The 25,885-nt window shown below is 39.6% G+C and overlaps 1 protein-coding gene across 5 annotated transcripts in view; it reads right to left on the minus strand.

Annotated features, from left to right (window-relative positions):
• SEC24C (SEC24 homolog C, COPII coat complex component) overlaps positions 1 to 25,885 on the minus strand; it is a 46,100-nt gene that overhangs the window by 6,144 nt on the left and 14,071 nt on the right. For 3 of the 5 annotated variants that reach the window (XM_074874650.1, XM_074874647.1, XM_074874648.1), the window contains 14 exons: positions 25,271 to 25,449; positions 23,584 to 24,033; positions 22,198 to 22,328; positions 20,918 to 20,986; positions 19,033 to 19,144; positions 18,084 to 18,211; positions 15,254 to 15,392; positions 5,589 to 5,704; positions 4,193 to 4,317; positions 3,738 to 3,929; positions 2,690 to 2,783; positions 1,380 to 1,496; positions 731 to 901; positions 243 to 339 (listed from right to left, as the gene is read on the minus strand). In XM_074874650.1, the coding sequence (XP_074730751.1) occupies positions 243 to 339; positions 731 to 901; positions 1,380 to 1,496; positions 2,690 to 2,783; positions 3,738 to 3,929; positions 4,193 to 4,317; positions 5,589 to 5,704; positions 15,254 to 15,392; positions 18,084 to 18,211; positions 19,033 to 19,144; positions 20,918 to 20,986; positions 22,198 to 22,328; positions 23,584 to 24,033; positions 25,271 to 25,449 (2,120 nt within the window). The remainder of the gene's footprint in view (positions 1 to 242; positions 340 to 730; positions 902 to 1,379; positions 1,497 to 2,689; positions 2,784 to 3,737; positions 3,930 to 4,192; positions 4,318 to 5,588; positions 5,705 to 15,253; positions 15,393 to 18,083; positions 18,212 to 19,032; positions 19,145 to 20,917; positions 20,987 to 22,197; positions 22,329 to 23,583; positions 24,034 to 25,270; positions 25,450 to 25,885) is intronic. The other 2 variants (XM_074874651.1, XM_074874649.1) reach the window with 1 other exon arrangement.

Below are 25,885 nucleotides of genomic sequence, written 5' to 3' on the forward strand. Positions count from 1 at the left end.
GAACCATTTCCAACAGAATAACAAGACAGCCTTTGGAGTCCTGCAAATCCTAAATTACCTTGACAGACTTCAGCAGGGATCTTTGCTCAGTCTCAACAAAAATCCTAGAATCTCAAAGCTTTGGCAAAGCTTTTTGCATAGCCTAGTCTCAAGATGTTTTAAATTAGGGAAAAATCTGTTACTTCCCATATGACATACTTGAAGTGGTCAATTTATTAAGACTCATTCATGCTAACACCCACCTGTGCTTGTGCGCACTCTCATTACAGCATCAAATCCCACTTCTTTCTGAACATCTCTTCTCAAGTCATTCAGGAACCTATCCTGGTCTGTCTCCAGCTAGAACACAAGCAATAGTTCCAGTTTCATACTCCCATAAATCAGAGTTGCTCCATATATTATAAAGTAATTTAAAAACAGACACTACCTCCTGCAGTCTTACTCTAAAAATCAGCCATCATACAGTGCTCAGTACCCTGCTAATAAAATATTGTGCTAAAAGGTAACAAGCATCACTTTTCTTGTTGTTGTTTTTATTATTAATAGAGACATTTTGTATAAAGACATAAAGCTAACAAAATAATTTTGGTGAAAAGTCTTTAAATTTAAGTAGCAATTTACTTCCAAAGAAGTACTTGTTCACTATGGTTCACGCTATGAAAAAGAACTCTTAACTAAACAATAGTTCTTATTTAGATCAAATACCAGTCTGAGTCAGCATCACTCTTACCTGGAAATATGCGTACTTATAAATGGAGCCTCCTGTCTGGTAAGTTACTACACCTAGTGTCGCCACATCCAAATACTGGTTTGGAAACAGGAACAAATCCACACAGCAGCCCTGGGCCACACAGTCCTTGGCCAAGTTGTTGTAAAAGCTTGTCTGTGGTTGAAACAAAGTCTAAGAAAGGAAGTCAGAAATGAGATCAGAAGTTTGCAGTAAGAAAAGGAAACAGATCCAGTTTACAATCCCAGTCACTACACTTTTATATTTTAAGTCTCTGTTCAGGGAGATTAGGATCATATTAATTCTTCCTGATGCTGCCTTTGAAGAACTGTTGAATATTATGAAAATTATTACACATCTTGCATTAATTGTAAGTTCAGCACACTTACTTTAACCCAACTATGGTATTTTATCCTGTATAAGAATACAGATCTATCTCTTCCTATTCTCATACCAGAGCTGTCCTTATGACGCCAAGTCTACACAGCTCTGCTTGAGAACAGAAGATAAACGTGCAATGTTAAAAGACATTAGTTGGGATGGTTACATTATGTGCTACCCTTGTAATTTCTTTACTGTTGCTTGAGTTACTTTATCCCATAAAGAGTATAATATAGACCTGTTATGTATGCATCACACAAGTCATTATTACCTTCTCCTTATCTGTGTTGATCAGTTTCTTATCATCCCTGTTCTTTAACTTCCCTGGAGCCTCTGCGATGGGCAGAGAGGTGTGGAAAATGAAGAGCTTGCCAGCACACTCAGCTGCCTGCAGGAAAGGGAGTGCAACAGAGCAGGTTAAAAACATTTATAAAAATTGTAAGGGAAACCATTATTCAAGAACAAGCATTCAAGCATCCGCATTACTTCACTTCTTCATGTCAGGAAGGCTCTCTATCAGACACACAGGCTCGGTGATCACTTGGTTACTTCAGTGGTATCCAACTCAGGGAGCACAGCTTACTGATCAGTTACAGAACAGCATGTTTCAGTTCTACTGGACCTGTGCTAGTTCCACGGCAGGGAGAAAAGGACTAGCTCCAAGGAGACAGTAAGCAGGACTCTGCTACAAAAGGTTTTGTGCTAAAGTGTTAGACTACTTTCTTCTCTGATTTGCAGCTACTGAGTTTGTGGAAAAGTGTCACAGAAATGGCAAAGGATTTTGTAATCTGAGCTTCAACAGATCATTAATTTTAAATCAATAACCTATGTCAACACTAGCCAATGTTTAGTAGGTTATTTTCTCTGACACATGCAGTATGTAAACAATCAATTAGTAATTTATATTACTTCTTGATTGGACAATTGCCATGAAAACTGAGTTTAAGAGAGACTTCTAAGGACTTACATGACAGACAAATAAAGCTATAGGAACAGTTTTGGATGGAATCATTCAGACAATCAATTCAACCAGTACATACAAGTCTGAGTTAGATCGTGCACGTAATGATCTGGATGAAGTACTGGAATGGCAGAACTTTAGGAAAGGTTTACTTGGTTAGCACATTGTTGCGGGCAACTTCAAGAGACTGCATTCTCTCCTTTTATTTAAGATTATACCAGTGCTTCAAGCACAGGATTAGAAAGACACCATGTTACAGAACTCCTCAATGAGACATGACAGACTTCAGCACTTGGTTTTAATGTTGGACGGTCTTTTTTTTTTATAGGTTCTATAAACTGTTCAAAGCAAAACCCAGCCAGGTAACAGAGTAAGCCACATTCTTGTACTTTGAGCAAAAATTATAAAAAAAAAAAAATCAGGTAGGGAACAGTTAGCTAGCTACACAGAACCAGAGGTACATGCACTTGAGGAATGAGCCAAGCACTCCCTACATATAGCACATCTACCCCAAGGGGACTTACGAAAAGCTTTAGAATTGTCTTAGTGTGTGTTAGCACAATATAAACATCAGAGTACTCAGACTGAAAACAATTTGCCATGACAATGCATTTACTAACCTTCAGCGCCTCCAGTCCTGCTTGAATCACAGGTGCAAAAACAGTTTCTGTTTCTCTTGTGTCTGCAAACATTTCTGGAATCTGATCCAGCAAACTAGCAAAGAACAAGAAAAAGGAGGAATTCAAGATTCCATTTAATTGGAAAAGCCACAGAATTGCAGTTGATGATCTGTGAGACTGAGGTGGTGTAAACAGAAGTCCCCAATGTGTCTATAAATTTGCATATTTTTTATAGTATTTGGAATCTCATTTATCTGTGAAATAAATGATGCTTTGTCATTCTTCATTGGCTTCTCTCATCCATATCCTCAGTGCTTGCTGTATAGCCTCAGCTGATGCTCTTTTAATATATTCTAATATATATTGATAAGTAAACTCTTAGGAAAGACTAGTGACATTTGGCCTCTGTTTGCCAAGCACCCTGTGTACTATTCAAAGATTAACAGGTTTAATCCACAGTTCTGTATTTATGCTTGTTAATGCACTACAAAACAAGCTAGAGATTTTCTTTAAAAGCATACAGTGCCAGGTCTAGTTCCCAAGATTTAGCTAGCTACAGACTATAGTTTAAATACAGTTCAATTACCATGTTAAATAGTTTGCCAAAACTTTGCTAATTTCTTTTTCTTTCCTTCTAGATTTTATCTTCTCTATCCCACTCATTCAATTTTCTCCACAGAACCAAAATTAGACACCACTGTTGTCTCAGTTTACAGTTATTTAAGGCAATTGCCTTAATGACAGGGATTCAGTATTCTTACAACTTTCACTCTGCATCATTCTATAGTTGTGTTTTGTTTTTTTCTCAGAAATGCTCTTCTGCACTAAATCCCCTTATATATACCTTCTACCAAGCTGGACTACGAGCCAAATACAACCTTACTCCATGAATTTTCCCATCCTACTTTGCCAGCTTAATCTCAAGGAGTATTGGAACTTAATATACATGGAGTGACTTCTAGATTAATAACATGACAAATAAGCATGCAACACTTGAATCTACCAAACAATAAGTTTACTATACACATTGTATATCAGTTTCTATTACCTGACAATAACTGTCCTGGACTCATTCACATTCACCAGAAAACCATCAAGGAGCGGCACAAACATATCTGCCACATCTGAGACGACCATCATTTGTGGCTGTGCCAGTGAGCTCTTCACGTTATAGAAGTGTAACACTTTGTTGTAGGTGACAAAGCCTACTCGAATGGCTGATTCCTTCATGTTGCCTTCCCTGTAAGAGACATACTTGCCTTCACATCTAAGTAGACAGTGAAATAATGACACAGAATTCAACACAGTAAGGGATAAGGGAAAAATGAAAGGAAGGAAAATTTCTTTTCACCTAGAAAGGTATCCAGAAAGATGTTCTGCTTGGCTTTTTTTTCTGAAGAAAAGCTTGTTAGGATTATAATTTTTTAATTTCTAACTTTTTTTAAAAGGAAAAAGTGAGTCTACCTCATTTTGATTGGCTACTGTAGTACACAATATACCTACCTGGGCAGGTAATCTAGGAGTGACTTTAATTCTTCACATATTAGCCTCACTAAGCCACTTTTCACAGCATTGTAAGACACATCAATCATGAAAATGAAAGCAGGTGGACTGGGAAACTTGTTATTCTGTGGAAGAGAGGGAAGAAGTCACATTACAGCCATGTAATGCAGCCCACAACAGCTCTGTAACACGGACAGATAAATGCTTGTCAAAACTAACAGCTTTCATGTACTTTTCTACTCATGAGCAGTAGCTGTTTCTTCAGATGATTCTTCCTGCCCAACTAACAGACATGTAAGCACACTGTGCTTGAAATGGACTGGTATTACATGCCCTAGACTGATTTTGCCATTGCTCAGTGAACAACAGGCTAATTATAGCTAAATCATCCATTTACATGACTAGACCAGATAGGGAAAGTAGGCAGGGAAGTTTCCTGCCAGTTCTCATGACTTTGGAATCTGATCAGACTTGTTATAGGTGATTTCATCAATATGAAGCAAAAGATTTTCCTCTCTTCAGAACTGCAACTTTTCCCTTCTACTTAAATACCAGGTTTGCGTTGGGAAAGAAAAACTTGTTTCAGTCAACAGTTCTCTGAAGTCTATGGGTCATACTGGAAGGAGCACACAGAACAAAAGCAAAACAGAAGAACTTTCAAAAAAGCTGGGAAGATCACATCTCATTTGTATTAAAAATGCTTCTTACACTGTTAGAAGCAAGATAATTGTTTCTTCCCCTAACTCGGAAGTAAAGCTGAGGCATCAGAAGGTAGCCAGTATATAGTTGCAAGATTTAGACATCTATTTTCCCAGCATTTATTTCAGCAGAGATATAAGTTGCTTTAATAAACACCTTGCACATATTTTTCCTATTCCTTAGAAGGTCATTATTATTTAAATTTTTAATTTAAAATTGAACCAGCTCTGACAATATATATTCCTACACGATTCTTGTGTTTTTAACCACTATGGCTCTATTTGAAATTTAAGTTCATTAGGTAAAGTCTGTCTTAGGCAACAGGTGGCACACTGCATAGTTACAACTGTACTTTTCTTGAATCTCTCCTAGATTCTCCTTCTGCCCCAAGGACTACTGCAAGAGTCCCTCCTGCAGAATTGCTAGGGTAACAGCAGCTATAGCTGCTTATATAGCTCCAGAAGAAAACAACAGAGGCAGCTATAATAAAATTATATTATGTCATGTGTGATCAAGACTTCCTCTACTTTGGGAAGTAAGCAGACAAGTACATTATTTTACACAATGAAGCGGGTTGGATTAATGCTGTTAATTATCTCTGCCAGGTAGAAAGGAGCATGTCATTCTTACTTTTAGGAAAATAGGCTTTTTATTTGAAAGCAAAACAAAATACAGTAATAAACACATACTACTGTACCTTGCAATAGTCAACTGTAGCTAGAAACTCATAAGACCCCAGCGATAACTCAGGTCGGTCATAGAAGTCTACTCGCTTTCCAGTATGATCCAAATGCTGGAAGTAGTGAGGTGGCACTGGGAAAGGAAAAATCATTAAGTTCAGTGATACACTTATGATAAACAATGTGACTAGAGCACTAACATGACAACAGCTGTTTCAAATAAAACTCTAGGAAAGCTGGCTAGGACTCTGTGCTAGCATGCAAGTATTACTAAAAATATTAATGCCATTTAAAAGCACCATTAAAGCCAAAAAATACAGACAAACTGCTTCCAGCTTGTCTTATGCACCAGGTGGCACACTGTGGAGCAGTTTGCTAACAACTGGCTACGTGAGAAAGGGCACAGCACCGAGGAACTGCTGACAACGGCGACGTGATGGGAGAATACTGAAAAGTATCAAAGAAGAACAAAGAACAGAAGCAGGACTATGTAGAAGGCCTTGTAGAAATCATAAGGGGAGAGATTGGTATTTAACCTTAGCAACCAATGTATCTAACCTTAGCAACCTATAAGGAGCTTGCTTTTTGCAATATGTATGAACTAATTATTGTGGATATAAAAGAAGTGTGAGTACTAATAAAGTTGAGCCTTTGTGCATTAAATGATGGCTGGGCTCCCTCTGCGTTCTTTCAACAAATGGTGACCGCGACGTGATACGTGCCAAAGGACGTATAAGGCACCACGAAGGATAAAGACCAGAGAAGGTTGTTCAGGTCCTTAAGCAGCGAGGACGGCGAAAGGCGACTAAAAAGGCCCGCGCCCAGGGTGTCATAAGAGGTGAGCCCTGCTGATACGTGCTGCCGAGACCTGGAAAGGCTGCAACGGAAAAATTAAGGTATGGACAGGCAAGCAGCATATGATTTATTTGCATCCTGGCTGGCACAACGCCGGGTTGAGGGAATAGATGTAAAAAAGGATCTTCAGGGGCTTTTAGCTTATGGGGTAGAGCAAGGTTGTTTTATTAATCCACATACAGTTCATGAGTTATCGGAATGGAGAAAATTTGGAGATAAATTATGGGAATTAACATTGAATGATGATAAGACAGCAAAAAAGTTGGGAAAGTTATGGAGGGTGGTTCATAATGAATTGCTAAGGTATCAGGCTGAAAAAAGAGCTGCACAGGGCGCAATTGCGGCAAAAGAGAAAAACACCAGATATGGGGAGGAGGAAACTAAGTGGCCATTACCGCCTACGTTTCGTGAGCTTGTTTTACCACCTTTACGTTCCGAAGAGACGGGACAGGAAAGCTCAGAACGAGTTCTCCCTACCGCTCCCCTCGCTTCTGCCCTGAGTAGCCCTGACGCGTCCAGCCACACTGTGACGCCGGAAAGCGAGAATTCTACTCCTGGCTCAGAAGATGGGCTGGGGATAGAGATCGCTAAAGAAAGGTGTCGGGCTTGGAATGCATTGGCACGAGAGGGGTTAGAAAAAGGGGATGAGGAGATGACTCAGATGGCGACAGCAATGGCTTTTCCAGTTCAGTTTCAGCCGAACCCAGCTGGTGGACTAAATGCTACTGTTACGGCATTAGATTGGAAGCTTTTATCACAATTGCGCTCTACAGTGAGTTCTTATGGTGTTACTGGTGAACCGACTCGTCAAATGTTAGATTATCTCTGGAGCACTCAACTTCTTTTGCCTGCAGATTGTCGGGGTATAGCAAAGTTAATTTTCTCTCCTAGTCAGTGGTTGTTGTTTAATGCGCATTGGCAAGCGAGAGTGTTAGAATCGATAGCGGTACAGCGGCAAGCAGGAGATCCATTACAAGGGGTTACAATGGATGAATTAATGGGGTTAGGACCTTATGCTAGAGTAGAAGCTCAAGCATTGCTCGGTCCGGATAAAGTGAGAGAGGCAATGAGGTTAGTGAGAGAAGCCATAGAGCAAGTGAAAGAGCCAGGCGGAGTTCCAATGTATATGGGGATTAAGCAAGGGAGAGAAGAGACTTTGGGCAGTTTTGTAGATAAGTTGGTAAATGCAATTGAAAGAGCAAGAGTACCTCTCTACATGCAGGGTGCTCTCTTAAAACAATGTATTTCACAAAATGGCAATCCTGCTACAAAGAGTTTATTGAATACATTAAGGGCACATTGGACTGTAGAGGAGGCACTTGAAAAAGCGTCCTCGATACCCACTGGACCTCAGGCTTTTCTTGTAGAGGCAATAAAGAAATTAGGGGAAGGAATGAAAGAACAGGCTCAGGCTACTCAAAGTCAGGTTATGGCAGCCCTTGCGCCTCTCCAGACTTCAGCAGCAACAGCAGTTAAAGTGCAAACACCTAAAAAGGGGCAGCTGCGGTGTTACCGATGCGGAGCTCCAGAGCATGTACGAAAGAGTTGTACAGCCAGAAATGTATGGTGTCAAACTTGCCGATCCAACTCCCATAATGAGGTGGCTTGCCACAGACGGTCGGGAAACTCCACACGGAGCGCGTTCGCCGGCCGCCGCGCAACGACCAAAATTGCAGCCGCAGCGCAGTCCTTCAACCCGCCACCCGAGGAAGTCTCGGGTTGGACCTGGCAGCAGCAGTAGATGTTATTCTGTTAACAAATAATCCTCAAACAATATCTACGAATGTACGAGGACCTATCATCATTAATGGGAGAGCCATGGGAGCTTTATTATTAGGAAGATCATCGGCATCACAATGTGGACTATTTGTTTTACCGGGAGTTATTGATGCAGATTATGAAGGTGAAATCTATATTATGGCATATACACTGAATCCACCAGTAAAGATTGCACAGGGACAACGGATTGCACAGCTGGTGCCTCTGCCACAAGTGACTCAAACAATACGACCAATAACTGAGGAGAGTCGCGGAAATAAAGGCTTCGGATCCACAGGAAGCCTGACCCTGTTAACACTGAATCTGAGTACGAGACCCAGAAAGACTGTTCACCTGTCATTTCAAGGTAACGCAATAACTGTGGAAGGGTTGTTAGACACAGGCGCAGATTCCAGCATACTGTCGCCTTCTTCTTGGCCACAAGGCTGGCCGTTACAAGAGCATACCACTACCATCACTGGCGTGGGTGGTTTAACTTTAGCTAATCGAACGCCACCCCTACAATTGACAATTGAAGGACAAACAGTCACAGCGGTGCTTGCTGTAGTGCAATTACCTCCAGGGGTAAATTGCTTAATTGGAAGAGATGTGTTAGCACAAATGGGAATAGTTTTGACAAATGATCACCATTTATCCTAATGGCCATTGCTTGGACTTTCCCGATCCCTATAACTTGGACATCTGATGATCCAATATGGGTAAAGCAGTGGCCACTAAAAAGGGAAAGTCTTGAGCAAGCACACTTGCTAGTACAAGAACAATATCAGCAAGGACATTTAAGATTATCTACTAGTCCTTGGAATACTCCAATATTTGTCATAAAAAAGAAATCAGGCAAATATCGACTTTTGCATGACCTTAGGGAAGTAAACAAACAAATGGAACCAATGGGGGCTTTACAACCAGGTATGCCGAATCCAGCTATGTTACCTTATGAATGGCCTATATTGATTGTGGACTTAAAAGATTGTTTCTTTACGATTCCGCTTCATGAAAAGGACATGCGCCGATTTGCTTTCACTTTACCGGCAATAAATAGAGAAGGGCCAGATCAACGGTTTGAATGGACAGTTTTACCGCAAGGAATGAGAAATAGTCCAACTTTATGTCAGATTTTTGTAGATGCAGCCTTACAGCCATTACGTCAAAAATGGACTAATGTTATAATTTATCACTATATGGATGATATATTATTTGCACAGAAAGAACCATTTACAGAAGCACAGATAAAAGAAATTGTAAACACCCTTGCAAAGCAAAGATTGGTAATTGCACCAGAAAAAATACAAAAAACAGCTCCATGGAAATATTTAGGATTGTCTTTGACGAAACAAATAGTAGCACCACAAAAATTGACAATTAATCCTGAAATTTCAACACTGCATGATGCTCAAAAGCTATTAGGAGATTTACAATGGCTAAAACCTATAGTGGGCATCCCAAACGAGCTTTTACAACAATTACGACCACTGTTAAGAGGAAATGATCCTGCACAGGTGGTGTCTTTATCAGCAGACCAGAAGCGAGTGTTACAACAGATTATGGATCGTATTACTTCTGGACAAGTGCGTCGGAGAGACGCTGAGCTCCCCCTGGACATACTTGTGTGGATGGGTTCACAGCATTTGCTCGGAGCTATTACGCAGTCTAAAAAGAAAACGGGGGAGACATGGGTGCTAGAATGGATCACGCCAGCATTACAGCAATCAAAATCTCTACTTCAAAAAATTGAGGCATTAGCAAATTTAGTAAAGAAAGGTCGTGTGCGAGTTATTCAAATAAGTGGAAGAGAACCTCAATTCATATACTGTCCAATGCAGAAGGAAACCATGCAGTGGTACCTGACAAATAGCACAGCATTACAGGAAGCCATGTTAAATGGGCCAATGATGTTGTCAACTGATCAATTATCTATGGAACCTTTGAGATGGTTGGGACAATTACATTGGATTGAACAGCCAAAAAGACAACAGGCGCCGATCCCGAATGCCATCACAGTTTATACAGATGCAGGAAAGAAATCTCAGACAGCAGCTATAACGTGGCAGGAAGATAATACATGGAAACACGAGATATTAAAAGCCACAGCACAAGACACACTACAAACTTTGGAACTGTTGGCAGTAGTTTGGGCGATGGTTAAGTTTAATGAACCATTGAATATTGTAACTGATTCTATGTATGTAGCGGGAATAGTAGCAAGGATAGAAGATGCAGAAGTCAGGGAAGTACAAAATAAGCGTCTCTATGAGTTGTTCTTACAATTACAGAGGGCCATAAAAATAAGGGAACAACCGTATGCTGTAATTCATGTTAGAAGTCATAAATGGGATATAGGACTTGGGGAAGGTAATGCTCGAGCGGACAAATTGGTATCCACTGTTATACATGTTCCTATGCCGAAAGACAAATTGGCAAAAGAAGCACATGACATATTCCACCAGAATGCAAAAGGGCTAAAAACACAGTTTGGCATCACAATGGCGGAAGCAACGGCCATAGTAAAAACATGCCCTGTTTGTAGTTTTCACAATAAAGGGGTTGGTATTGGAATAGGAGTCAATCCTAGAGGGACGAAATCTAATGAAGTATGGCAAATGGATGTGACTCACATACAAAGTTTTGGTAGACTTAAATATGTACATGTTACTATAGATACTTATAGCAAATATATATGGGCCTCTGCACAGAGTGGGGAAAAGGCCACACAGGTAATCAGACACTTAACATGTTGTTTTGCAATAATGGGAGTCCCGAATACTATAAAGACAGACAATGGACCAGCATATGTCGGAAGTCGAGTGCAAAGATTTTTAAACAAGTGGGGAGTGAAGCATGTAACAGGGATACCGCATTCTCCCACAGGACAGGCCATAGTTGAGAGAGCAAATGGTACCTTGAAACGTTATGTAGCAAAATATCAGGAAATACAGGATGTACAGGAAAGATTAGCAAAAACATTATTTGTAATGAATCACTTGTGTATATTTGGAGACGCAGAACAACCACCAGCTATGTTACATTATGAGAAGGCAAAAGTAAGTGAAGGAAGGAAAGAGATATGGGTAAATTATAAGGATCCAAAAGATGGATTATGGAAAGGACCAGCTAAAGTAGTAATATGGGGAAGGGGATATCTTTGTGTTTCTACACCAACAGGCACCGTATGGGTTCCAGCGAGATGGGCGAAACCTGCCGCACCTCCCAATGACACCAGAGGAGAGACAAGCTCATCGACAGCGGCTGAAGATCCAGCCTGTTTTGACCCAACTTGAGGGTCTACTCGGACATTCACTTTACTGGGCAACATTGTCAGATGTATGGAGAATTATTGAGTGGTTAAATGGGAATGTAATAAGAAGTGGGCAAAATGGTTTAAACTGCAACAATCCAGATCATCAAGCGTGGGTAAAGGTGTTTTGTGGAGGATGTGAAAAAAGATATTGGATACACCAATCACAGCTATATTTTGGGTTAAGATGTATTAACTGTCGTAACACATGGATTAATGACAACCCACAGAGGGCATTAGCAAGGTTTGCAGGACAGCCAATTCAAGAATGTTTCGGTTTGTGGGAAAATCGAGAGTCGTTATCCCTGGCAGCGGCTGTTTGGTAGCTGCAGCATCATAAGCAATGGTTAGAACAGGAATCAAAATCTGCATGTTTACAGACTGAGTGTTTCATACATAGTGCTATTCCTACGTGGATACAGATTGCTCCCCGTAGGTGGGGACAGATGAAAAGGCGTTATGTAGCAATAAAAGATGGAAGTACAAAGAACAATTGATTAATCAGGATTAGGAATTTATTTGTGTCTCCACAGATGGCAACCTTCATTAAGATCCTATCCAGCGTGATTGGCCTGTTTTGGACAATATATCAAGCTGAAGGCTGGATGGTTTCACAACCTAAACAAAATGTCTGGGTAACTTTGGCAAACATGACACATCAAGAAACCTTGTGCCTTTCTACTACGAATCCGGAAAATCCATTCTCCACCTGTTTGGTGGGAGTGCCAGTAGACACATGGCCAATCCCACAAACCCTTCAGATTTTCTCTCTTTGCAACTCTCCAAAAAATTGTACAGATAATTGGGATGGTGTATACAGTCACCTTCCACAGGTTACGCAAGAACCTCAAGAGCTAGAGTTGCTAGGCTCTGTTATAATGGATGCTTGTGTGTTTTTTAATTACTCCTATAACACCACACGGAGAGGGCAAAATGTGAATGCAACTAATGCTGCTTATCATAATTCAACTGCTTGGTGCAATTATACTTCGACTAACATCTCACGATCTTTTGCTGTTCCTCTTGCATTACCTCCTGGTGTGTTTCTAATCTGTGGAGATCGTGCCTGGGGAGGCGTCCCATCTAAACTGAATGGAGGCCCATGTAGCCTCGGACGTCTCACGTTATTAACACCAAATGTGTCAATGATTCTGAATATGACTCGAAAACATAAGCGAGTCCCAAGGACCGTTCATCGGTTTGAAAGTTCTTGTCGAGATAACATTGAATTCTGGAATCCAGGCCAAATCATAACAGCCTCCATATTGGCACCAGGAGTTGGTGTTGCAAATGCCTTAACTACTTTGAATAAGTTGGGATGTTGGCTTAGCAAACAGACTAATGCTACTTCTTTAGCTTTAAGTGGTCTTTTAACTGATGTTGATAGTGTTAGACATGCTACTTTACAGAACAGAGCAGCTATTGATTTTTTGCTTTTAGCGCAAGGACATGGATGTGAAGATTTTGAAGGAATGTGTTGCATGAATTTGTCTGACCACTCAGAATCTATTTTCAAAAGCATACAGCAGCTAAAGGATGGTGTCAAACATTTAACAGAAGATGATGGATTAGATTGGTTAACAAGGATGTTTAAAGGTTGGGGACTTTCAGGATGGTTAATATCTCTGATCAAGTCTGTGGGGGTCATGATCTTGGTAATTGTGGTTGTGCTTTTGATGTTGCCATGTATTGTCAATCTTCTGCAAAGGGCCCTGCAGAAGACTGCCTCTGCAATATTTTTAGCACAAGTGCAAAAAGAAAACGGGGGAGATGTGGAGCAGTTTGCTAACAACTGGCTACGTGAGAAAGGGCACAGCACCGAGGAACTGCTGACAACGGCGACGTGATGGGAGAATACCGAAAAGTATCAAAGAAGAACAAAGAACAGAAGCAGGACTATGTAGAAGGCCTTGTAGAAATCATAAGGGGAGAGATTGGTATTTAACCTTAGCAACCAATGTATCTAACCTTAGCAACCTATAAGGAGCTTGCTTTTTGCAATATGTATGAACTAATTATTGTGGATATAAAAGAAGTGTGAGTACTAATAAAGTTGAGCCTTTGTGCATTAAATGATGGCTGGGCTCCCTCTGCGTTCTTTCAACAGCACACTGTATAGTGACTATTGTACTTTTCTTGAACAGCCTTTACGTTCTCATTTTATGTTTCATACAGAAGTGTCACTACAACACGCTCTTAGGATTCTTCTGAAGGATTTAGTCCAAAGGAAAAATAGAACAATCTTGTATAAGTAGTAACAAATGACTTACAACAGAATTTGAGGCAAACTACAGGCTACAACATTACTGACTCAATTCAGGCTTATGAAAAGATTGAGCTCCTTATTTTGCTATATGAGTTAGCTTTTTCCTTCCCTTCCCATGCTGCACAAGAGTAAAGCTTTCTAGGCACTCTTGGGTGCAGAGACTGCCATAATCCTTTTGTCAGAATAGACAGGGTACTTCTTACAATGGATTGTAAAGCATTAAGAAGGAGCTAGTAACCACATGCTCAGCACCCAGTACTTCTGTGCTGGTACCAGGCATAAGAAAGTAAAACGGGAGTTAATCTAAGTTTTTGCCTACAAAAGTCAACTGCAGAAACAAAGAATTCCCTTGTGCCCCAAGAACTACCATGACAGAGTCCCTCCTGCACAGTTACTAGAGTGACAAAATATATTCCAGCTATAGCTGCCTATATAGCTCCAAGGAAGAATAAAATGAGATTATCTGTAATGATAGTATTCACCACCTTTAGGTTATTCTAAACATTCAAAGTTTCAACAGTTCAAAATAAAACAAAGTGACATCACTAAGACTATACAATAAGCACCTATCACTCTTCTCTCCAAGTACACATCCAGCATCAGCTAATTACCTGATTGTTTTTGCAGAGAAAACAGAAATTGTTCTCAAGTATTAGGTACAACTACATTGTATTTTCACAGCATTTGCTTTCATCAGCAGTCTCTGAGCATTCCCCCCTTTTCTGTCCCTGCTCAGTTGTTACAGGTACAGCCATTCATACAGCTGCTGAGTGAGCAGGGACAGGGAATGCATGCAGACTGAAAATCACCAGACAGAAAAGTTTTTTAAAGTTGGCCATTTGTTGGTTTGCACAAACAGTTATACAGCATAACTGAGGTGGTAAGAACAAACCATTAAAGACATCAGTGCTACCAAATGAAACACTCAAAACATCACCATAAGGTTTGTTGTACCTTACATTCCACTGTGCCTTCAAAACAAATCCATGGATGTCATGCTATCAGCAGCATATAGTGACTTCTACTTAAAAGGAAGCCTGTTTTATATTAATTTAGAAGAGCAACTAAGATTAACTGGCCTATATTGAACATGCCGATTCAGCTGTAGCAGATTTAGCTGCAATCTCATCTCCAAGCAGTGTTTAAACAGTTTAAAATGATATCTCAGTCTGTCATAGAAAAATGTAAGTTTGAAATACCCTAAGAAACTAGCATAAACAATTTTTCAAACCACAATACATTATGCTACAAGTACCTCATGTTAAAAATTTGGTACAGTACTACTGCAATGCATAAGCACCTATTTAATTTGAACATCATTTCAGAACTGAGCACTGAATGTTTTATGATTCTTTTTACAAGACTAAACACACATTAAAGCACAGTATACATTATAAATGATCATAAAATCATAAAGATTTATTTGCTTGCATCTTGTTCAAATATCACTCCAATAGAGCCGAGAGATTGATTTCCAGAAGAAACCTTACCCTCAGTGACACAGCTGCAGAAACAACACTGGAACCTCCTTCCACCCTCAATGAATTGCATAAAAGGGCACATGTAAGCCTTGCACCTATTACATCGGACAGGACCGGATTCTCCATGGTCTACCAAATAAGGAAGGGTCTGTGGAAGCAGGGGAAAAAAATGAAAAGCTCACATGATTATGAGAAAGAAGTGACCACACATATCGCAGAGTTTAAAACTATCTCCCTGTACATTGTGTAGGATTTAGCATTTTGGCAGCTGTGGAAGAGAGTGCAGGGAGTGGGGGAAGCATGAACAAGTATTTTGTAAATGCTTTTCAACTCAAGCTCTAGCACAGCAGTTCTTTGTGGTCTGCAGTCATTAATGGGCTATCCCACTTAGACACAAACAAGTACTTCTGCATGGTGCTGCACCACCTTATATAGTAGCCTGCTTGAGGAGCACAAGCTCTAGCAGGAGTACCACACGGCACAGCACAGGTGTATCCCAAGTGAACACAAAGACTGAAGCCATGCAAAGAATGGCTGTGATAACCTCACGGGAGTGAGCACACAATTTACATTTCACTACAGGTTGGGTGCTTTAAAAGCAACTCTCCACCTCTTACATTCTTCCCTTGTATTGTCAAAAAGCTTGCTTTTTACAAGTCAGTCATTGCATTCCATATATTCAAGAACACAGAGCATCCACACTATCGTAAAAATTTTCAGTTGATAAGACTTATTTCTGAAGTCCACCATGAAATACAGTATACCCATAAGTTCTGTTTGTCTTGACCCCACTGTATAGCAAGTCTTCAAAACTGTTATGTAGTGATACCATTTTTAAACTATTACTGATAATATTTTCTTTTTGCAGCCAAACCAGATTAAGATGCTTGGCAACTTTCACAGCTTCGCAACCCCAGGACAAGCAGGAAGCACTTTAAAATGATTAAGACAGAACTCATGCAAGCTACAAGCTGCATTCATTGTTTAAAGCACCTTTCATAACTAAGAATCTAGCTCAAAAGAAAGTTTAACTACTTTTAAATTTTCTGACACTAAAGGTGTCCAGTTAGTACTCTCAGTCACCCTCAATCACTGATCATGTTTAAGAGACAACATACTCATTGAGCAGGAGTTGAGCAAATGCTCCAGTCGCTTTCTTCCTCTTCATGCCACAGATGCGTCACATCTCTCATTCAACCCCACTAATTATTTATTGTCAATACAATGGTTTGGCAGCCAGTGTTTCTAAGCTCCTATCACCCAGGCTGACCTCCTCAGAGGGAACAGATTTTCAAGTTTTCTGACTGCCAGGCAGTTGGTATTGTACTTCTACACAACAAGCTTTTCTCATCAGCCTCTCCCTCAATAACATACATGTAAACAAAATATAAGGGTGCTGTAAACATCCAGTGCTATGCATAACTTGTCACTAACCACTTACTCCCAGAAGGCACAGAGATACTTCTTTCTGAAGCCTCAAGCTTCGCTTTCTGAACCGTGCATTAACGTAGGGTAAAGGTTCTGTATCTGCCAACCAGGGGCCAGATTTTTATGTATTTTAGATTTATCTGAATGCTGTATTTTCAAGAGACATTTATCCTCTCATTACCAATACGTTAAGCTTTAGCTCTGTTTACAGTCCTACTGCTCTGAACAGCTGAGCTTTCATCTGTTGGAAGGGCCCCTCCACAGGGAGTTTACCCTTGCCATAAAGAACTTCCCAATGCTAGAAGCTGACCCGTCTCCAGAGAAATTTTCCAATCCTAGGCATGTTTTTTCTGGATATCACAAGTGTTTGTTCAAAGCATAAACACAGCAGGAGACATAACAACTAGATGTTTGTAAAGCTTCTCCAAAAATATGTAGCTCCACAAGCCTTGGGGTTTCTCAAATAAGACCACATTCTCCTGTTGTGCTCCTTTTAAACTCCAGCCACAATACAGCAATACAGGAATTAACTTCACAACTCAGTTTTATCACAAACCAGTTTTCAAAACCCAAACCATGGTTTAGGAACATTAATGAAACGCAACAGTAAGAAACCACCCTGAAAAACCCAGAGGATATTCCTTTCCTCAGCGGATTAAAGTTAACAGGGCACAGAATGCTGCAAACATACGTATTCAAATTTAACAAGCATATTTGTCTTTATGTCACTGCTCCAAGCAGGGTAACACTACACAGTAGCCAGAGTATTTAGAACATTTTACAAAATTTCTAGCCCTGTAATATTCCTGAAGCTTTCATGTTCTCAGCAACCAGAGTGGGTAAAAGGCTAGCTAGCCACACATTACACCTAGAAGGATAGAAGTGCTGCACAGAGTGAGGGCAGAAATACAAATGCAGCTCAGCAGTGCCCAATACTCAGTCTTGTGTTGCCATCCCACACAGTGCTGTGCATGTACATGCACATTAGACCACTTAACCAGTGCTGCTTGATACATTCTCATCCAATTCCACAACTTGACATCCTAGAAAAGACTTAACATCAGTGATTAGTAACCATTTCAATACTTGAAGCCAAGAAAGAAATTGAGATCAACTGAAAGTGTACGCATTTGTGACCATCCTAGTATTTTGGTCATTTGGTCACAGACCTTGACAGTTACTGCAAAAAAGTGGAAATTATCATGGCGATCAAAATATTACATGTTTTCAACACAACATTCTTTTGCCTTACAGATCTCTACCACACACTTGGGGAAGAATCGATGTTTACCTAGTCTTCATTATCTAAACACTCCTTCTCAACATATCTGTTAAATGCTGACATCTAATAGCATTCTCCTGTCAAGTTTAGAGTACATAAAGTGCATGTGTAACTGCATACAGTTCTCACCTCCTCTAGGGGTAGAGTAGCCAGTGGTTTTATGACAGCAGCTAGGGGAACTTGGGACTGTTTGGCCATATCTGAGGTGCAGGGAATATTGTAAGATGTGCATCTTATGTAGCGGGGGCTTGCATTACCTGGGAAACAAAGAAAAATATCCCCACAAATTTCAGTACAAGTTAAGTTTATATTCAAGAATAGAAACAAAGATACTTTCAGCTGTGTTGTTAAGCCACAGGAACTAAGCACTTATCTAAACAATCAACTAATTTCAATCTATGCAAAACTCAAATTCCAAACAAAATACCTCCATGATTAACTATGATAAAAGGCCTTAAATCAAAACAAATTAACTTGACCCCACATCAACTCAAACCTCTAAAAAGGCATTCTTGTTTCACTCTTTTTGCAGACTAAAATGTATTATAGGCAGAAAAACTCAAACATTTCTACTGTTCAATTTTGTAATTTTGGCTGAACAGTAAAGTATTTGATTGCAGAATTGAATTTTGAAGCTTTAAGGGAGCTTTACATCTCAAAAAAAGCATGGGAAATTAAAAGATGAAATATCCTTTCTTTATGAAGCACGTGGACCAACTGACATCCCACTCAATCTAAAAAAAATACAGTTCTCAGTCCAATGCAGATGACATCGCTAGTAAATTTCAGTTCTTAACTGTGATTGATATAGCTCTACACAAGAGGCTTCATCTGCTGTTTTCTGATATCCCTGCTAATGCTACTTGCGAATTGGTTACTAGCTACCAAACAATCAGGAGAATCTAAATTGAGATCAAATCAACACAGGACTTGAAACTAAGCTTCTGTTGGTAAAACACACAACCCCAGTCACTGAAATCATTGCTCAAACTTTTCCTTTAAAGACTAACAGTTTTGTCACTGACTCCTTGGGGTTTATGTTTCATTTTGTTTGTTTAGGAAAAGAAAAATATTTTACCTTGATCCTTGACTAAGAAATTTGTAGTAACAAGAGGTGGGACCTGCCCTCTCACTCCAGTGACAAATGGTTCTGACCCACGGTTACTTCTGTCATCTTCAATCACTTGAATCTACAATGGAAAAGACCACATTAATATTTGGAGGCTTGGTTTCAAAGTACTGTAAAGTACAAAAATTTATATCTGTCATGAAGTGAAAAGGGGACCTGAAGCAAACACTACTATCTCTAAAAATAAGAAGTCTAAAGCAAATAAGTTTTGTCAAGCAGTCACCTCTCAGTTTGATTTCAAATAGTACTTAATGAATAACAATAAATTACAAGTTGCAAGTAGTATTTTTCCCCAAGTATTTTGATTAGCAGCATATTTTGTGTTTTAAGGCCTGATCTGAACTCATAAAAGCCAAACACAGATCAAGAAAGGAATTTTTGGTAGTATTCCCCTGTATACTGGTCCTAGCCAAATTAAAATTAGAAGCTTCTGTAAGCATCAGGCTGAAGTTCTATAGATAACCTGGCTTTTCCTTTCTGTTACATTTCCACTGTTTTCATAGTATGTGTTTATTTCTAACCACTGTAAGTCTGACCTAAAGACAGATGCTTGCAAGCTCAGGTGGAAGTCTTCATTACTCCATGGTGCTCAAGAGTTTGTGATTTGAATTCTAGGGATGTGGAAAGTGAAGTTTCAATAGACTTATCAATGAATCAACCTTAACCTTTAAAGCCTGAAAAAATCTTAAATTTCTTAGTATTTAAAATTCTTCATTAATGCAAACATGCTTAAGGTAGTGGAAACGCATTAAACGTTTTTACTTGACTAAAATATCCACTGACCTTTGCATAAGAACAGAAAATTGTAGTTATATACAGTTTTAACTACATTTCCATACTGGGACATGAATGAAAGCATTATAGCTAGCAATCATTCTTCTGATCTTATTTTGCCACCAAATACACATGCCTTTCTTAAATTGTGAAATGCAGAAGTTTGCATGGCAGAACTTCTACCCTCTCACTAAGGATTCCAAGTTGCCAGCAGAAAACCTCCCTGCATAGCATCAGACAGTGACTACTCTAGGATAAATTTAGTCCCATTTCAAAAGTCTACAAACTGACGAACATTGGCGATCTCACCACTGGTACCTGTTATATGACCAACTTTGGCTAAACAAGGAAGAAGTGATACAAGGGTAACAAAGTCAAATGCGTTTTTTTTTTTTTCTTCCAATCCAAAAGGTAGCTGCTTTTTTCTTTCTTTAGGTAAAATTCTCTACACATAAACATTAAATTTTCAAATTCAAAATTTAATGGTTATGTATGAGCACAGATAATGAGAGAATGTTTATAGCTCCCCATGCCTCATATTAACCTACTAGAAGATTTATATCAGGAATTAACATCAAAACAAAACAGTTCATCTGCAATTTTAGAACTTCAAAGCATTAGCCCAGTACTGATATATCAACAAGAAAAGTAATCAAGTTCTGCTCAAAACTGGTAGAAAACATGGCTACAAATGCTCGCATTGTGCGTATGTTAACATGAGACACACATTGTATGGACATTTATACTGATGGCTAACACTGAAAATGCCAGTTGGAATCTGATGAAGGAGATATTCTAAAGATCAGACAAAGTGAAGGGGAGACATTCTTCATGATCTGTTTCTGAAACAGTCTGCTTTCTATTGCCTCACCATTCATCACAGAAGATTTTAACAACCTCTTGTGGTGTAATGTTACTCATTTTGATAAGGCAAGCAGAAGACAGCAAGGAAAGGGTAAAGGATTAATGATGGAGGGTTAGTGAGGTGAAGTTCAGGTTTCAGGCATGCACAGATGGTCACCAACACACAGACTACAATTGACATATATACAGCACTTACTGGACTAGGAATTGCATCTGGGTCTATTCTGTGCCTGGGTTTCTGCTGGGGTGGCAGCTCATTAAGTTGCTTTTTTTAAAAAAATAAAAAGTAAGAGTGCCACAAAAAAAAAAAAGAAAACAAGAAAAAAGAGAATAATAAACCAAAAAGTAACAGCGTTACTTCTCTCTACCCAAACCTGTAGCACTAGAATTAGATACATTTGGACATTGGGTCATGCAACAGGAAACAACAGCTTCTGCAGCATTTACCGATCCCAAAAACAGCCTTCCCAGGATATTGGGCTTGGGCTCTGAATACATTGCTAACAGCGGTAGTGGCTCACGTGCTCATTTTGGTTAGAAATTGGGGATTTATGCTTTAAGAACATGCTAAAATGAAGGCAACTGACACAAGCCATTTGAGATCTCATTTAGTGGAAGAGAAGCAGACAAGCAATTAGACTCCTTATATTCTATGAAAAAAATACAGTCATAAACATTACATAAACCTGGAGTCTAAACAGATAATTTTTTGAATAGCAATAACTTCTGAACAGCACTAGTCCAGATCTAAGACGTAACTCAATACTAAATTATTTTTATACTAAGTTTTTTTGAAGTAAACTGATTGTAAGCATTGCCCTAGAAAGTTTTCCTGTTATCAAATGACTATGGCCTTCTGAGACAACAACAGAACTGCAGTGGAAGAACCAGCACAATAGACCAGTGGCAGTAATACTGCCAGGCTTAATAATACTCATCATTGCTAACCATTACACATCGCTGCTTGTCCCTTCTCAGATGTCACGACTTAATGACCCAAAAAAACGCTAACCAGCTTTTTGACAGATAATAGGAAAAGGGAAAGGAAAAGCACTACAATCATCTTCTATTAACCATACTTTAAACGTGAATCATACAGTTCATAGACTGTCACCTCAAAACCTGAAATTAGTTTACCTTGCAAAGTCATTAAGCAAGAATCCAGATATGGAGAAACAAGCTTAATCAAAGCCCTTAAGGATTCTCAAAATGTAACACAGTACAGAAAAAGACCTGAGGAATTAGAGCATTGATTTGCATATGCAGTGCCCTTATTTAGTCACCAAGAAAAATACTGCTTCTGGGCTTATTTATAACAAAAGACTGAAGCTGGACATGCGAGAGAAAAGTAACCAGGAAAACAGACTGATGTTCTTTGGAATAAGAAACCTGTTTTCAGCTTTGGTCTTTGTCAGTTCTGTTTTACGTAAAGACACTACAGAAGAGTTCACGCTGGTAAGAACAAAGTAAGCTTACAGGGCTAGGAATGGAATCTGGATCCAAGCGTTTTGGTGGAGGTGGTGGTCCTGGTTGACTTCCATAATTTGGTGTTCCTGGATAGGCTCCTCCATAGTTTGGTTGGGGACCCCTCACCTGCCCAAAGGAACCTTACAAGAAAGGGACAGCAAAATCAAACAGTGGCTAATACCAGGTATTCCTCATTAGGCACTTCCCACCTTTCCTGTCAATGTCAAAAAACAGGAAAAATAAAGTTGCGTGCTTTTCAGTTAATTAGGATTAGGCATATTTATCAGAGTGTTTCAGCTTAGACCTGGACATCTCCACCAACGATCTAATAAACTGATGGATACAGTCCTCCTTAAAACCAGACTTCGGGAAACACAGGATTTTAGACTAACGTAACTATTTTTAGAGTAATATGATTATAATACGCATTAAGATCACACACTGTGAACATTTAAGTTAAACTGCAGAACTGCCTAATAGAAAGCACACACAGAACAGTCAAATAAGCTAGTGGATGACCCATAATTCCTCAAACTAAAGGTATGCAAGGAGTTCTCTCGGGCAGTTTCAGCTTGTGTGAAATTACAGTAAAAGATGAATGTGTGATTATCTCTTTTGTTTTGTAACTGCCTGAAGTTATTTCATACTACTTTAGACAATTTCAGTCAGTTATGGAGTAACAGCATGATTTACTCCATCAGTGTTTTTACAGTGCATAGCAATTTGGACAGATATTTAAGTAATTGACCTGGCCAGTTGTGCAAAGCTGCATGGGGATGGGATTCTCAATCTGATACTTGCACATGCTTACTTTGCCCTAGCTATCTAAATGTTATTGATTAAAAATCAGCCAAAACTGTTCATAATTCAGAAAGCTTAACTGATATTACTTCTAGGCACACACAAAATGTGAAAGGTTCTACAAGGAGAAAAATACAGTTTTGTGAATTAAAGAAAAAGTAGCAACTCCTTTTTAACGTTTAACAACTCCTCTCATACACACTGTATATGCACACTGGCCACAAATTTAAAAAAAAGCTTTTCAGAACTTCAAATCTCTACTTTTGAACAGACATCAAAATAAAGTTCATAATAAAATTTTGATCACAAATTCTTGTAGTATTATGGCACTAATCTCTAAACAACTTTTTGGCCAAGTAAACTAGGATTCCTTTACTTGCACTAATCTGATTAAAACCTGCATGACAAATATCTTCAAATGACAATCCTATTGTTTATCTTGGATTTGTCCTTCAGACATGAGCACAGGGAAACAAGAGGGAAGCTTTGAAGTGCAGCCAGAAGCCCACAAGTAACAAACCTGAAATCCACTTCTCAGTTTACAGCACACAGAGAACACATGTAACTTACAACTCCTCTACCAGGAATACTAACCGTTCTGCTGCATTTGGTATCCTGGCTGAGGAGGATGAGTGGGAGGAGGTGGTCCATGGAGGCCACTCATGGGAGGCCCAGGGTGCGGCCCTGACATAGTTGATGGAGGTGGTGGTGAGGATACATGATTAGGCTGGGACATTGATGGTCCAGCAACTGTCTGCCCAGGCAGTGGTGGGCCTGGCATGGTAGGTGGCCTTGAGGCACCTGTGGAAGGAGGGTAAGACGAAGGTCCAATCCCTGTAGAAGAGGGAGATGGGGCAAAACCAGGGACTTGAGTAGGGAGGCGCTGAGTTGATACTGGTTGACCAGGAAATGGAGGCTGTGCCAAAGGAAGACCCTGAGACACACTGGTAGGAGAGGGTCCTTGGCTTGCAGTGTAAGGTGTGTAGAGACCAGATCCTGTTGCACTAAAGCTTCCTGAGACTGGGGGAACCGATGTTGGGGGACCTGATAAGAAGAAAAGAAGACACAACATCACTTTCTTCTATCCTCAAGACAATTAAGATGCAAGCAAAACCCACTTGCTTTAGATTGTCTAAATAGGTCTACCATTTTCTCATCTTCAGATGGACTTGCCAGTACTAACAGAGACAAACCTTAGGTGAACACCCTCCTAAATTAATCAGAGAGCTGAAACTCTTCCGAGGGATCTGAAACTTGATAGGTTCTTCATTGTCTTCTCTCTCAAAGTCTGAGCTTTGTATTTTACATAATCAAAATACACTTCAGGATTCAGGGCCAGAAAAAAGGGGCAAAGCCAGGAGTATGCAAAACAAGAACCACCACAAGTCTGTCTACCACTTTGTTGAACTGAAATAACTTTGTATCTTAAACTCCACACTAAGTTGAAGCCTGTAGTTTAAGAACGGCTTTGAGCTTCATGGTTTTAATAGCATTGAACTAGCACCTTCTGTATTTACCACTGCACTATTTCTGAGGATAATTTTAGACAAACACAATGCCAAAAGGCTGAAGAAATCTGCAGCCCCTACTCCTAATTTTCCTATAAAGTCTGTATTAAGAGTATGAGAGAAGCTTGTCAAAAAATACTTTAACAAAAGATTAAAACAACAAAACAAAATCGTAGTCATACCAGCTTACACATACTAAAGACAAATCTCTAGTCTTCAAGTTAAAAAAAAAAAAAAACAAAGTCCTGTAATATACATCAGTGGGACTGTAGATCTAACACGATACAATAAACTACCTAAATTCAGTTTACACTGTTTAAGTAAGTGTCTTCAACTTCCCACAAAACCCTTCACAGAGTCTTTCACAGTAATTTCAGCCCTTTTTGATTTATTGAACCCTTTTTCCTTTTTTTTTTTTTTTTTTTTTGGCTGGGCTGCTGCACAGCAGTGGCAAGGCATGTAGACTATTTAAGGATAGACTGTTTTTGTGTTTCACACCAAGATTCACCTAATTGAGGAGAAACACTGTAACTCTCTTTTGTTACTCACCTCCCCTAGCACTTCCTGCACAGTCCCCTACAATAGTCTCAGTTCTGGATTCTCCAATGATGACCTTATTAGTCAAGGAAACTACCGTTTACTATGGCAGATGTCAACACACAGAGAATTCCTATCACCATATGGGAATGAATCATTGACAAGAGCAAACCTTTTATGAAATTACTAGCATAAATGAAAAGCAATAGCATATTTCTTTAGCCAGGAAACCTCACCATAGCCCAGTCCAGCTGGGGGAGGAGCAGGGGCTGTAGTACTGCCAATTGTCATCCCTGCCATGTGATTGCTGAGCTGCTGTACACTGGCTGGGGTGGGACCATATTGCTGGAACGTAGATGTCTGGCTGACAGGCGTGGGTGCTGAGCCTGGCAGAAACGGTTGAGAAGCAGGTGGCCTGAGAAGGAAGATGAGAAACTTCACTGGATTCCCCATCATACAAACGGTTACAATTCTCTGTGCCTTCTAAAATTTTTCTTCCACATAAACACTAGCTAGGTCTCAATTGTTTACATGAAGCACTGTAGCTCAGTTTTGGAAAAATAATTACATATACTGCATGGATTTGAATCCCTTTCATCAAAAAAATCCATCAGTTCTTAAAAGACAAATTCTATGTTTATAGCATCTTTTTGTTAATTCCACTTTGGTTATCTCAACAAATCAGAAATACTGCAACAGAGTCTACAGGGTGAGCAACAGCAAGGCCTGCACAGCTAGGTAAGAATGCACTGTTGCTCAACGGATTTGGACTCTCCAGCTGACAGTGCTGAGCTTAACCAGAAGGAAACAAAAAACAACCACCTTTCCCCATAACCGGTAATCAGAATGAA

The sequence above is a fragment of the Strix uralensis genome, chromosome 7, assembly GCF_047716275.1.
Source record: "Strix uralensis isolate ZFMK-TIS-50842 chromosome 7, bStrUra1, whole genome shotgun sequence".
NCBI lineage: Eukaryota > Metazoa > Chordata > Aves > Strigiformes > Strigidae > Strix > Strix uralensis.